The sequence below is a fragment of the Zalophus californianus genome, chromosome 2 (genome assembly GCF_009762305.2).
Source record: "Zalophus californianus isolate mZalCal1 chromosome 2, mZalCal1.pri.v2, whole genome shotgun sequence".
NCBI classification, from domain to species: Eukaryota; Metazoa; Chordata; class Mammalia; order Carnivora; family Otariidae; genus Zalophus; species Zalophus californianus.
Window position 1 is genome coordinate 123,753,889 of NC_045596.1, and position 13,672 is coordinate 123,767,560.

At 39.4% G+C, this 13,672-nt stretch overlaps 1 protein-coding gene across 4 annotated transcripts in view; it reads right to left on the bottom strand.

Moving 5' to 3' along the window:
- The window catches only part of NR3C2 (nuclear receptor subfamily 3 group C member 2), a 332,631-nt gene that overhangs the window by 41,443 nt on the left and 277,516 nt on the right, over window positions 1–13,672 (bottom strand). For all 4 annotated transcript variants that reach the window (XM_027599952.2, XM_027599953.2, XM_027599951.2 and 1 more), the window contains exons 7-8: window positions 6,377–6,507; window positions 702–859 (exon numbers count right to left, since the gene is read on the bottom strand). In XM_027599952.2, the coding sequence (XP_027455753.2) occupies window positions 702–859; window positions 6,377–6,507 (289 nt within the window). The remainder of the gene's footprint in view (window positions 1–701; window positions 860–6,376; window positions 6,508–13,672) is intronic.

Below are 13,672 nucleotides of genomic sequence, written 5' to 3' on the forward strand. Positions count from 1 at the left end.
AGCTACAGAAAACTGCTCGCAAAGTGAAACAAGAAGCATATTTCAAATGACATAACAAAGCAAGTTATCCAAATCGGTATTTTGTAGAAACTGCTAACACCTCAGCTGCATCTATAATTGATTAATTTAGAAACAAGCTCAGAATTTACTTTCTCTAGTTACATAAGACAAGAAAGGTGTCTCCTGTGAAGAATGAATATAGGATTCAAAGTCTGGCAAAGACTGAGATGATCCAAGTTGGCCCTGGACCACTAATAATGTTTTGGAAAGATTGGGTTATTAGATTAACAGTTGTAGAAGATGGACACTATTTATGCAATGTTAAAGCAAACATTTTTATTAACCAAACATTTCCTAAATTGTAAGCAGAAATGTGAAACTTGATCTGACACCTGTAGCAAATCTGAGGGCCTTCCCTGGCCCAGGACACAGGGGTTTTGCCATGTAGGTCCACGCCGCTCTCATCCTGCTCAGAATGGAAGACAGCCACACCTTTTACTTTACTCGGGGTTTGTTTCAAAGGTGATCTGAAGAAAATTTCCTTCCTAATCAGTTCTCAACTCTTGCTGCCTCCCACTGGATAATTTATCCCTATTCTTCCCAAAGCCCTGAAAACTCTTCCTCACCTCTCCAGTTTTGTTGGGTCAACAGTGTGTGATTGTTGATCCCTCATTTAACAGGCACCAAGAGGCTCTACTTACGTCATGCATGGAGTCCAGAAGCTTGGTCAGTTGGTAGAACCTTTGCCAGCTCTGCCCAGAATTGTTGGGACACTTAGTCACCATCTTCCTCAGTTCTTTGATGTAATTTGTCCTCATTTCTTCAAATGCAGCCTGGCTTTTGAGGCCATCCTTTGGAACTGCGTTTAAGGAATACAGACATGTAAATCCCCAGGATGGAAAACAGCTTTGACATTGTAGCAGTTAAATGGACTAGAATATTTTGAGGTTTTTAGGCTCACACTTTTAGACTGATCCTGAATCTTAATTAATTGCATTTATGAACAAATACGGCAGTTATCTATTGGTAAATTCTTGTTCACATCTACATACAATAGAATATAACTGCTATTTATTGGGTGTATGTTAATATGCATCTTGCATATATTAATTTTTTTATGACATAATCATTATTCTCCTTTTATAGATGACAAAACTGGAGACTGGAGGTTTAATTCTGCCTAAGGACACAATAAATAAATGGCAAGAAGGGGTGGAAACCTAGGTCTATTTCCAAAGCCTGCCTCTTAACCACAATGTTACATTGCCTTGTGGCCTGTCATCGAAGTGTTTTAGGAATCGTAACTTGCCAATACTTCAGAGGTAGGAAAATACACTTTGATTTTCCAGGACAACTGTAAGAGCCACGGACAACCTAAGCTGGGGCTAGAATTAGAAAGTGACATCTCTATATTCAAATTCAAACATCAGAGACACTTGGGGAGATTGGCCATCTATGGGGTGGGGGAGCACAGACATGCTGAGAAGCACTTTGCATCTTCTTTGCACCAGGATCCCATGACCAGTGGGGCCCTGTCATGTGGCCTCCCAGGCAAGAAGGCGGTGGGTCTGTGCACTGGTTTGTGTGTGCAAAGGAGTAACACCACAGTGGCTCTGCAATGTAAGGCAAAAATCTGTAAACTTGAAAGAGAATAAACCTTGTTCTCCTTTTTCTTTGAGAAAGTAAAAAAGTAAGCATCAGGTTTTCTTTTACGTAGTGGCTGGCTTTTTATTTTAAATTTAAAAATCTCACTTAGAAACAATATTTTGGGATTCAGGGCTTGGAAGCATATCAAGTGTCTCTGTGGCCTGCTGAAAGGAGATGCTTTGTCCCAGGACATATGTGAAAGCCCTTATGGAGGAAAGGCGCTCCTGTGCTGGGAATGTTCTGGAAGGAGGTATGGGGCAGAGTGTACAGTATTCCCTGTGAAAATCTATCTACATGTTTGCTCTTTTCCACTGTAGCCAATAAATAGTTATGTGTATGCTTTAACTTTGAAAAATAAAATCACTTAAGAACTTTATTTTTAGGAGATGGAGACCTAAAGAAAATTCGTCTTGTGAAATTAATGTTCTGAGTTTGGAACTGCTTTTACTTTCACTTCTTAATTATACAGCATGTTTGCTAATTTGTCATAACTGGGATAAATAATAATTTACTTGGGTCATCAGCCCTTTAGAATGGCTAAGTACATTTTTTGACTGTTATGAGAACCCTGGAAGCTGGGAATACTGCTGTTTCCAAATTAAACCCTGTTGTCCTGTATAAAAATTATCTTACAAATTACATTCACATCTTATGTTAACAGTCTCCTTGAGTTTAATTGTTGAGGCTTTTGATTTGTGGTTTATCTAAATCTACTTTTGTGGGGGAAAAAATAAACCCCTAATAGCAATTGCATGCATTCCTGAGATAGCCACAATATTAGCTGTGGTTTCAAATATTTGACATTCACATTAAAAGTTAAATGCCATCCATTATATAACAAATAGTTTGTTTTCTTTAAAAATAAAGCCTTGTTTTAAAAGTATAAAAAATATGAAGGATGGTCATAACCAGGATGTTAATAGTAAAACTATAGACCTACTGTCTACCAAAATTTTTAATGTTAACTTAGAACTTTCTGAAAGAAATGGCAAGTTTGCAAATACTTTGCAAATAGTGCCTACACAAAGGTTAACAATTATTTTTTTAAGTTATAAAATATTAAGGAGTACACCTTTTGCTTTTCAATATAAATATTTACAGAGATCATCGTATACATTAACAATTACCTAAAATTAGAATGGAGTGAATAAGTTTCACTACTATATTTCACTACTATTTGGTATATCTGCTAAGATTTAAGCAAAGACCTTCTTATGGATAGTTCTGTATCAGAAATTCTCAAGATTACAAATGATTTGTGTCAAATATTACTTATATATTATTGCTATAACTGAAATATATTGTACCAATTTCCCAGCCAGATTTTTTAGAAGTTAAAACAAACCCACAAAATAAGGAGAACTTAAGCAAAACCTCAAATTTTGGAGGTTTGCCAAGATTTTCTGAATTTACTTATTAAATGCAGCAGGGCTGCTGGAAACCATCCAAAATCTATGGGCTGGAGAAGAGCAAAGAGGCAACTGGGGTAGAGGTTCATCTGTTTTCCTCCATAAGCATTAAGAACACAAGATTCTCTCAATGTCATTGCTAAAAACCTTCTCGATACACTGGACATCAGGTGTGCAATTTAACATCCTAAAGAAGAAGAAAACTTCTAAGTTTTCTATCACAGATTAGCAAAATAAGCTTAAATAAGCTTACTAAAGCCTGCAGCTTTATGACTCATACAATTCTTTACTTACGTTTCCCTGCCTTTTTATTTTGCTTTTCCTGCATCTATAAAAATCAGAATTGAAAGTACTGAGCTACGTGGAAGCTAATAAATTAATTTGGGTAGCTTCAAAATGATATCAGGATTGATTATAGGCTGATTAAATGGTCTAAAAGGATAAGACACCAATTAAGTTGTAGTCAAAATTTATAAAAATTAGTATCACATGCATTTTTTTATTTAAATTCTATCAGACATCTGATCTATCTACATCTAGATCTATACTTTCAACATTTTTCAGGCCAGTAATGGTTAATGACATAGCTTGGAAAGGGGAATAGAATCACTGTCGCTGAATTTAAAGATTCTAGCTCCAAAATTATATTCTAAAAAGGATAAATTGGGGACTTCAGAAACCTTAAGGGAGAGCGGGGGTGGGGGTGGGGGAAGAGCCCTGCTCTGAGCACCCTGCAGATGAGGGGTTGCGCACACGACCCTACAGGAGATTTGCTGAGTGTAATTAGTGAGGAATGGTAGGGCCTGTGGCAAACTGGAGAGAACATGCCCTGCCTTGGGCAATCGAATTCAATGAAAATAAAACAAGACAAAAGGCCAAGAGCAACCTAAAATACCTGTGCCAGCCAAACAAAACACAGCTGTGAGGTGCTGGCCCCACCTCCCGACTGGGGCTGTGGGTTTGCCCCCTGGGCTGGAGCCTGGGTCCCGCCTGCTAACCACTCCGTGCCTCCCGCTGTGGCCACGTGCCACCAGTGGCCTTTCGGCCCCTTGCTCCCCGCTCTGGGGAGAGCGGGAACAACACTGGGCGTGAAGGCCACAGCCAAGGCTTTGAGTTCTAATGCACAGAGGATACTGGACAAAAACACCTGTGTGCCTCCTTTTCGTTAGCTTTAGAACATAGGGTTGTTTTAAGCATTAAATTAGATGATATATGGCAAACACTTCAAAAGCCGTGAGCTGCTAAACAACAGGGAAGCAGGTGCTTATCCAGAGTCGCTATGGCATCTCCTCTTCCTGCTCTTGTCACTACCCGATTCAGGCTAACTCGTCCTCAGACCCAGGCCCTCTCTGGGGGAAACAACATCTCTTCTGACCCCTCCTATCCTCATTACCTTGGTGAGTAATGCCACTTTCTCCCAAATGACTCTACTGAAAACTGCCCCTTCTGCCATGGCCCTGACTCATGAGCCAAGGGGAGGGCTGGGCATGTGCTGGATTCTCTTTTCTGCTTCCATGTGGTCACTCAACAATCTCTCCTCCTTTGAAGTCCATGCCACTCGCCTGGCACCCAGAACATTTCCCAGTTTCCTCAGTGGCCACACCACTTGGCTTAGAGATTTCTTCTCCATGCTGCCTCCTGCCATCATTCTTGTCTTCCTCTCATCTGATGTGAACTTGCTCAGATTCTTTCCCCTCAGTTTGAAAATGTCTGCGCCGTTGCCAGAGGAAGAAGTGCTCAACATCCTTGCCAAGGCTAATCCTGTCCTGACCTGTCTCTCTGGCACCTTATGTCATCAACGTCTCTACTCTCATACTTGGTTCCAGAAGCCTAAAAAAGCTTCCCATCAATCTGCAAGTCCCTGGCCACCGGACACCTGCCTGAGGGCTAATGGTCAACTCTCACTGGCCTCTCAACTTTCTCTGTGGAAGCTCTGCTGTTAGTCATGCCCCTTTTGGAAACCAGTTCTTGGCTCCCAGTTTCTCTGCCTCTTCAGCCCTGCCATCCTCCTTTCATGTAGCTCAACTGGACTGTTCCTCTTCTTTCTGTGCCCTGGCAACCCCACTCACCATTTTAGTTTAGACGACAATTTTCTATGAGGATAATTTCATGTTTATGTCTCAATACCCAAGCCTGTCTTCTGAGTGCTAGTCCCAAATTCTCCCCATCTTTTGGGATATATCTGAAAATTAACCCGTCTGAAATAGAACGCATTTTATAAAATCCCCACCAAATCTTCTCCAAGTCCCAACATTAACATATTCCTCTTAAGGGTATCACAGCCATCTTAGCCATTTCTCTGTGCGCAAAACCTATGTCACTTCTGACCCATACCATTTTGTTTCCCTTTCTAGTTCGGCCTTGTTCCTTGAATGCATTTGCTCCTGTCCATCATACCACCCACCACCATCATTCAAGGCTAAGTTCTCTGTCTTTGCCTCTCCACCTCCCCCTCTCTTTCCCCTTTAATCCAGTCTACCAGACACATTTTCATAAAGGCACAGAAGACAGCTTGGGTCATGTCACCCCACTGCTCAAAGCCTGCGGTGCTGCACTCCTCTGCCCACCCAGTGAAGGTCAGGTGCCTTCAACAGACACTGAATATCCTGCTCCAGTCTCCATCCCAACTTTATTCCCCACTCCTCTCCAACCCAACATCACCTCATGCACCTTAAAAAATTAAATGAATACAGAAATAAAAAATTTAAAAATTAATGGGTAAAACACCTCTTCCAGAACTAAGTTCTAATGCCTGGATATGCTTTCCCACATTTCCATACTCCCTCACATCATCCCCTGATGGGAATGCCATCTCAGACCTCATAACCAATTCATAACCCTCGCAAAGCTTGCCAAGATTCAGCTTCACCATGAATCCCTCCCTGACTCCCAGAACTAAATACGCTCCTCCCTTTTTTGAGCCACCGTGACACTCTCTATCTTCTATCATGATTAATCCCTTTCCACAACGTATTAAAAGTACCTTTGAATTTATCTTATAGTAAAACTCGCTGAGGGCAGAAACTGCACCTCATTCACCCTTGTAGTAGCTGAATTGCCTAATCCTACTATACATATAACAGACACTTAGTAAATATTTAGTGGTCGGACGGATGAAGAAATGAAGGAATATGCTCTTTGTTCACCCAAAGCCTCATACTTTCCAAGTAACTTAGTTCACCAAAGACCAAAGCCCTTTTCTCACCGCCTCAATTTTTTTTTTTTTATACTAACTACCTGACACTGAAAATACGCTAATCTCCTTAAAGGTAAGATTATTTGACAATGTAGAAAAAGTGCACAAGTGGACATCAACTTACTTGTGCTCAGCAGCAGCAGAACTTTCATTATGGTGTATTCTTCGAAGGTAAGCTGCAGTCGAACGAACTGAAGGCTGATTTGGTGCATCCCCTGGCATAGTTCATACATGGCAGACTGATGCATCTTCTCTCTGCAAAGGAAATGGAAAAAAAAAAAAAAGTTCGTTATCAAGCTCAGACTGGTGGCCCAAGGCAGCTTAATAAGAGATGGAGTCAGAGTTTCCCTTTGGCTTCAACATGGAGCAGATATGTATCCAAAGACAAGTTAGATGACTTTCACATTGATGGCTAAATTGCTTCTAGACCGACACTGCCATGCCATTTCCTAGTACCCTGTAAAAATGCGTCGGAAGCATGGAAACCAAACTTTTTCCATGTGTGCCATTATTTTATTTTATGTCAAGAGTAACGATGACTGATCGTGTTGTGTTATATAGTGAGATCATCCGTAGAGCAGAGAGGCAGCTGTGATGTGGGGTGAAGCCCACAAACTTCTGTTCCTTTTCAGCTAGAGATACCAAACACTTAACTATTTTGACAAACTATACTAGATGCTGTGAATACAGGACAGGGATGACCAGTCTTATTTCCACATGGACTTCCCTTACAGAGGTCATGAAACATGACTGTTAACTATTTGAAGCAGCACATTTAAAAAGGAAATTGAACAAAATTTTGAAACGTGAGAACCTGGACTAGAATCTTTCTGATAAAGGGAAAAAGCAATGTGGGAAACAAAGGCAAAAGAAAAAATTAAATTTCCTTACTACTTATAGACCACTGACAAGTTCTTGAAACAGGTAGAGTGACCTTCCTCTAGGCACTCAGCTGCCTTGATGTTAATACTTTGCTAAGGGCAAAAGGTAACCTTAGCTTAACATTATCCTGACTCCCCAGGATCCTATAAGTCTACTTTAATATATAAAAATTCCTTTGGAAACTTCCTTTATCACTACCCACCCCAAGATATATGTTGGCAATTGTTCTCCAAGCATATGGTCCACTGATAAACATCTGAAGGGTCTCATGACTAAGGTTATATTAGACAGTAATAAATGACCTTTTCCTAACAATAGCTGGTCCCCTCCAGGTCCTGGAAACCTTGCTTCCAAAATTCCTTAGAGATTTACACTATCCCTAACCCCCTCCCAACTTGAAAATATATAATCGGCCACTCTTCATGACCCCAGTGCAGCAGTTCCTGCCTACAGGTCCTATCTCCATGCTTTAATAAAACCACCTTTTTGCACCAAAAATGTCTCAAGAATTCTTTCTTGGCTGTCAGCTCTGAATCCCAACATTTCCTATGTCAGGAGTTTGGGGCAATATATGCATGTTTCCACTTGGACAACTAACCAATCTTCTCCCTCCACCCAGTCTAAATGTTTCCTTTTATGTTTTTCTAAAGATTTTACTTATGTGAGAGAGTGAGCAAGTGAGTGAGTATGAGCTGGAGAGGAGCAGAGGGAAAGGGAGAAGCAGACTCCCTGTTGAGCAGGGAGCCTGATGTGGGGATCGATCCCTGGACTCCGGGATCATGACCTGGGCAGAAGGCAGACACTTAATTGAACCACCCTGGTGCCCCTCCTTTTTTCCTTTTAAGATTCATTTGTGGGGTGGGGCGCACACAGGAGTGTTGGTGCTGGTAGGGGGAGGGGCAGAGGGACAGAACCTTCGAGCAGACTCCCACAACCCATGAGATCATGACCTGAGCCAAAACCAAGAGGACGCTCAACTAACTGAGCCACCCAGGTGCCCCTAAATATTTCCATAAAAATCTATATTATACAACAACAGAAGTCATCATTGTCTCTTTCCATGAGAAGTAAACAAAGCATCAGTTAGTTTTTAAGATTTTCCTTCTCAAAATAATAAATCTTTTGGGATATATTGTTGGTAACTATTGCTTTATGATGACCAGAATCTAATAAGTGACAGAGACTATTAGTGAAAAATAGGAACAGACTTGATAAAGGCCAAAGAAATAGAGAAAGAGGTCATGATGGCTGATATATTTCCACAGGTGATGGATAGCAGGCAGGAGTCTGTAGGACAGCAACACCTCTCCCAGGATACATTCTTGGGTTCCCCTCATTGGCAGAAATCCCTTTCATCTCAACTCTGAAATCCACCTGTATAGAACCCATAATGGAACAGAACCTTTTCTCTGTATTATTATTGTATGTCTTTTGTCTCCCATAATCTGGAAGATATTTTTAATTATGTAAACCGTTTTAAACACATACACACACACAGAATAATAGCAGGAGCCTATGCATCTGCCATCCAGAACTAACAATGTAAATAAATGCTAATATTTTTGTCATATTTACTTCAGATCTTTAAAAATTAAACATGGCAGAGTTATGCCCTGCTCTCTCTTCCTGCTGCTTCCCATTCATCTTCATTCAAAAAGGGAACCTCCCACTTTGGGGGACTACCATTTCTTCTCAGATGTATATATTTTACTGCCACATGTATGTATCTATAAAAACAGCATACAGTACCTGCTTTGTTTTATGTAAATTTGTAATTAGATATGCACATCCTTCTGCAACTTATTTTTATTCAGTGTTGTAATTCTGAGATGTATCATTTTAATACAGGTAACTAAGTTAATTCATTTTCACTGATGCAAGTTTCATTTGTTTGCACATATCATGATTTACTTATCCATTCCACTACTGATGGTCACTTGGATTGTGTCCTCTTTATCGCTATTATGAATGATGCCCAAGGAACATCCTAGGGCATTAATCTAGGATACAGAATGAAAGCAGAATCGCTGAGTCACACATCGGTGCACATCTGCTGTTTCCATTCCAACCAGTAAAAGAGAAGAATTTCCTTTTATTCCACACCCCCACCAAATTTGTGGCCAGCTGACGGGCTGAAAGGATAGCCCCACTGGTTCTTTTATTTGCATTTCCATTAACACCAGTAGGCTGAACATTTTTCAAATGTTTTCTGACCATTTGGGTTACTTCTTTGTTGATTTGTCTCTTCATATCTTTACCCATTTTACTGTAAGCTTTTCCTCTTCTATCACTAAGTAACACCATCTTTAATCCTAGTATTTTTTTGCCTTAAAAATTTTGTCTGATAATAGTTTTGTTTCTCCCTTTCTCTCTCCCTTCCTTCCTCTTACTTTCTTCTGCTCTCTCTTTAGAATTTGCCTGGTATGCCTTTTTTTTTTTAATCCCTTATTTTCAAATGTCCCAAATAATTATATTTCATGTCTCTTATATAAGCAGCAAAAAACTGGATTTAAAAAATCTGAGTCTGTGTATTTTAACAACTCAGTTTTAACAACTCAGTTTAATCTGTTCTCCTTTATCGTGATTACTGATGGTTTTGGATTTTTTTTCTACCATTTTAACTTTCCTCTCTTCCTTCTCTCTTTCCACTTTCCTTCCTTTGACTAGGTTGATCTAGCTTTTAAAAAATCCCCCTCTTTGCTCCAGTACTGGATTTTCAGAAAGTACAGAAAGTACACATTTTTACTCTTTAAATAATTATCAAATTGTGAATTTGCATACTTAAAAGTCAAAAGTTAATCAATAGCTTTTCCATGAGAAACAGACACGTAAAATGTCTTTGGTCTACTGCTTCCAGTTCTCCTTGTTACAGCTCTTTAGAATTTAAATTATACCTGTTTTCACATCTCCCCTGAAATCAGCCCTTCTCCCCTCACACCCACATACCCTCATCTGTCTCATTACTGATGGGTTTCTTTGATCACCACTGTTTCTTATACTTTACTTCACACTTCGGGGTTTGGTATCTTACATGTTAAAGGATATTTTTTCATAATTCTTTCAGCAGTGGTCATTGAAAGTTCAAGTCTTTCAGTCTTGATTTGTCTGAAAACCTCTTTATTTCACCTTCATTCTTTACAGTCATAGATTTCCCAGCTTGACAGGTAATTGCCCTCAGTACTTTGAAGATAGAATTCCCCTATAGTTGGGCCTTAAGAACTGCTTTTGTGGAAATTTCTCGTTAGCCTAGTTGTCATTCTTTTACAGATAACCTGCATTTTCTCTTTGGTAGCTTATCCCAAACTCCCTGTTTATTTGATGTCTGCAGTTTCATTCCAAAGTACCTGAGTGCAGAGTAATCTTTATTTCTCCTGCTCGGGACTCAATGTCCCTATTAGATTTGAAGGTGTAGGTATTTCTTTAGTTCTGAAATGTCCTTAGACATTGTTTCTTCAAGTATCACCCCTACCCCATCCCCGCTACTTTTTCTTTTTGAACTCCTATTAGCAGTGTGTTGGACCTTTTCACTGTGTCTTCGCATCAACCTTCCTTTCATATTTCTTTTTATCTCTCTGGACTGTATTATAGGTGATTTTCTCAGATCTATTTTCTAACTATATATTTTTCTGTGTCTAATCTGTTTAATGTCTACAGTGTTTTAATGCCAATATTTTTTTCACATTTAGCTGCCTAGACATATTCTATTCTGCCTAGAATATTCTATTCATATTCTATTGTCTTTCTCAGACATCTGTTACTTTTCCATTAGGTACTTCTTATTTTCTGGCTATTCTATCTTCTTTCTCTAAATTATATCTTTACCTATATCTCCAAATACTTTTAACATTATATTTCATAGTTTCTTTCAGATTTTTTTTTGTTTGTTTGTTCAACTTTTTGGGATGCTAACATGCATACCTACCACATACTGTTTTGGCCTAGGTGAATCCCAGGGGCACTGCCTTGTGGAAGGGACTCTAAAGGAAGTTTCAGCATTTATAACGGTTGGGGGTATAAGCATTTCACTTGTTTTGGACCAGTTCTTATGCTAATTTCTTAGCTAAAATGCTTTTTGCAAGACTTGTGTAGTTTAAATTTAGACTCCACATTTGATGTGATACAGGCTTGTGTTTCTTATTCCTTTCAGCATCCCTGCCATGTCCCTGGGCTGGCTGGCATGTTGAGTTTTACTGTCCTTGTTAGGAGACAGTGATATAGTTGCAGAGCCATGGCTTTATGCAAGAGGGTCCATTTCAGGCTCCAGTCTTGCTATAGTCTATGTTCTCGTCTCCTGTTCCTGTTTGTGTTCTAATATGCGCCCCTAAGGCATTTATCTACATCTACTAGTCTGTGGGCCAACTATAGCTTTAGCTCCAAGTTAAACCACTCTGGCTGTGAATTCCCTTTTCTTGCACCTGTTTTTTTTTTTTTCCTTCTCTCTCTCTCTTTTTAAGCTTGCCTATATATTTAAGACTTTCTTTTTTAAATGCAGAATTTCCATGTGCTTAGAGAAAAAAAAAAAGGCTCAGTTCAGTTCCACCATTCTGACTGCTAACTACAAGCTTCTTAAAGACAGGATCCATGTCTGGCTAACTGTTTTGAATGTCAAGTAGAATATGATGGCCAAGTGTCATGTGTCAATCTTTGCTCAATAAATATTTCATGAATGAATGAGAAGAAAAAACTGAAGACAACAAAACGATGATTTGCCTATGATGATGATGATGATGATGATGATCAGAGCAAGAGAATACTGAAAATTTACATAAAGTAAGGTCAAATGTCTAATAAAATAGACATGGCACTTGTGAAGTTCTTCAAAATTTTCTCAAAAAAAGGAGAGATTTAGGTTGTAAAATGGGGTGGAGTGGATTACAAATCAGGATATCCACGGAATACAGCACAATATGCATTTGATGCTAGACAAGTTAAAAAGTGAACTCCTGTGCATTTGATTCCTTAGGCCACCTGGAGACAGCACAGGCACCCTTGGCTTCATCCCGGCAGGGTCTGGAGAAGTGCAGCCCATCCGCCCTTCAGGGTGCTGGCTTTGTGAGTCTGCAATTGTGCCACTTCTGAGACCCAAACTTACTGCATGTCAAACTGGGATATTAATAATAATTCCAACCTTTCAGAAATGTAGGAACCAACTATATGTAAATTCTTATAAAGTACTATTAGCTTTTTTTTTGGTATAATAAGGAAAATAAAATTCTCCTTGAGAGATCAGTGATCAATTTGGTTAAAACAAAGCAAGTAATAATCAACTTCTTAAGATGACTTTACAGGAAAACAATATTATATTGTCACTATTATTTCTCTATGTAGGGTAAGGCAGGAGCAAAACCAGGGAGTGTGTAGATTTTCAGGGAGGTGGAAGGAACTTGCACCTCTGTGTTAAAATGTTTCTGTTCTCAGATGTGTTGACAAAACATCCACAAGCAGATTAAAGGTGACTTAAAGAGAGACCTCAGATTCTACTTGAAGACAGATGAGAACGTGAGTGTGTGACAACACACCCAAAGGAAGCATATTTTGCCCCTTCAGTACAAAGAGCATCTCTTTACCTCTTTCTTGAGGTCTTATTCCCTGAGTAACCTCCGTGGTCTTCACAGCTATCACTTATGGGGTGCCTACCATCCACCAATGCTAAATTTAGTCTTGCTAATTCTCACAGTGCCTTGTGAATAATTATCCTCCTGTTCACGATAAGGAAATGAAGGTACACGATGCAGCCAGGAGCCGACCCCAGGTTCTCCACTTTGTACCTCATGTCATCTTCTCTCTCCACGCTTGCCGGTGGCCCAGCGCTTTTTAGCTGTTTTCTCCAGAGTATCTCTTTCCGACTACGAAGAGATGTTTGGTACCTTATATGTTTTGTTATTCCACTCACTCATTTGTTTATCCTTTGCTCCCCATTACGTGGTAAGATTTTGTGATTTCAAACTCAGTTGCTGTTTCCACTGCATGAAATTGAGTTCTCTAAATGAAGAGCACTGCGTACTCAATATAGCTTGAAATCTCAGGAAAATAGGCCATCTTAAAAACACATTTACATCACATCATTTTTGCACAATTAGATTAAATGCATGGAAATGTATATCCATAGAAGTTGAAATAAGGACAATCTTTTTGGCATGACACTGGTATTAATTTTGCAATATTACTTCACAGAAATACTCTTTGCTACATGCTTTTATTCATTTTATAATCTTACCTCATTTTCAGTAAGATAATGTAAAAATACATGAATGACTTTGGGAAAAAGATGAAATCTGTATAATTCTTCTAAAAAATAAAAGTCAGTGCAGAAGTTATCCCTGAATGCTGAACTAACATGAAGGCGGTAGGAGATTACTGATGGAGGAAATAGCTTTGTATTCAAGTGAACATCAGACCTGAATAACTGACAGCCCTCTGAACAGGGGGCACATGTCACCCATTTCTAAACATCTCATTTGCAGTTACAGAATGAACTCTATTTCTGGATAAATAAATACAACAACCAAAATGGGCAGAGAGACCCAGTTCTGATTCC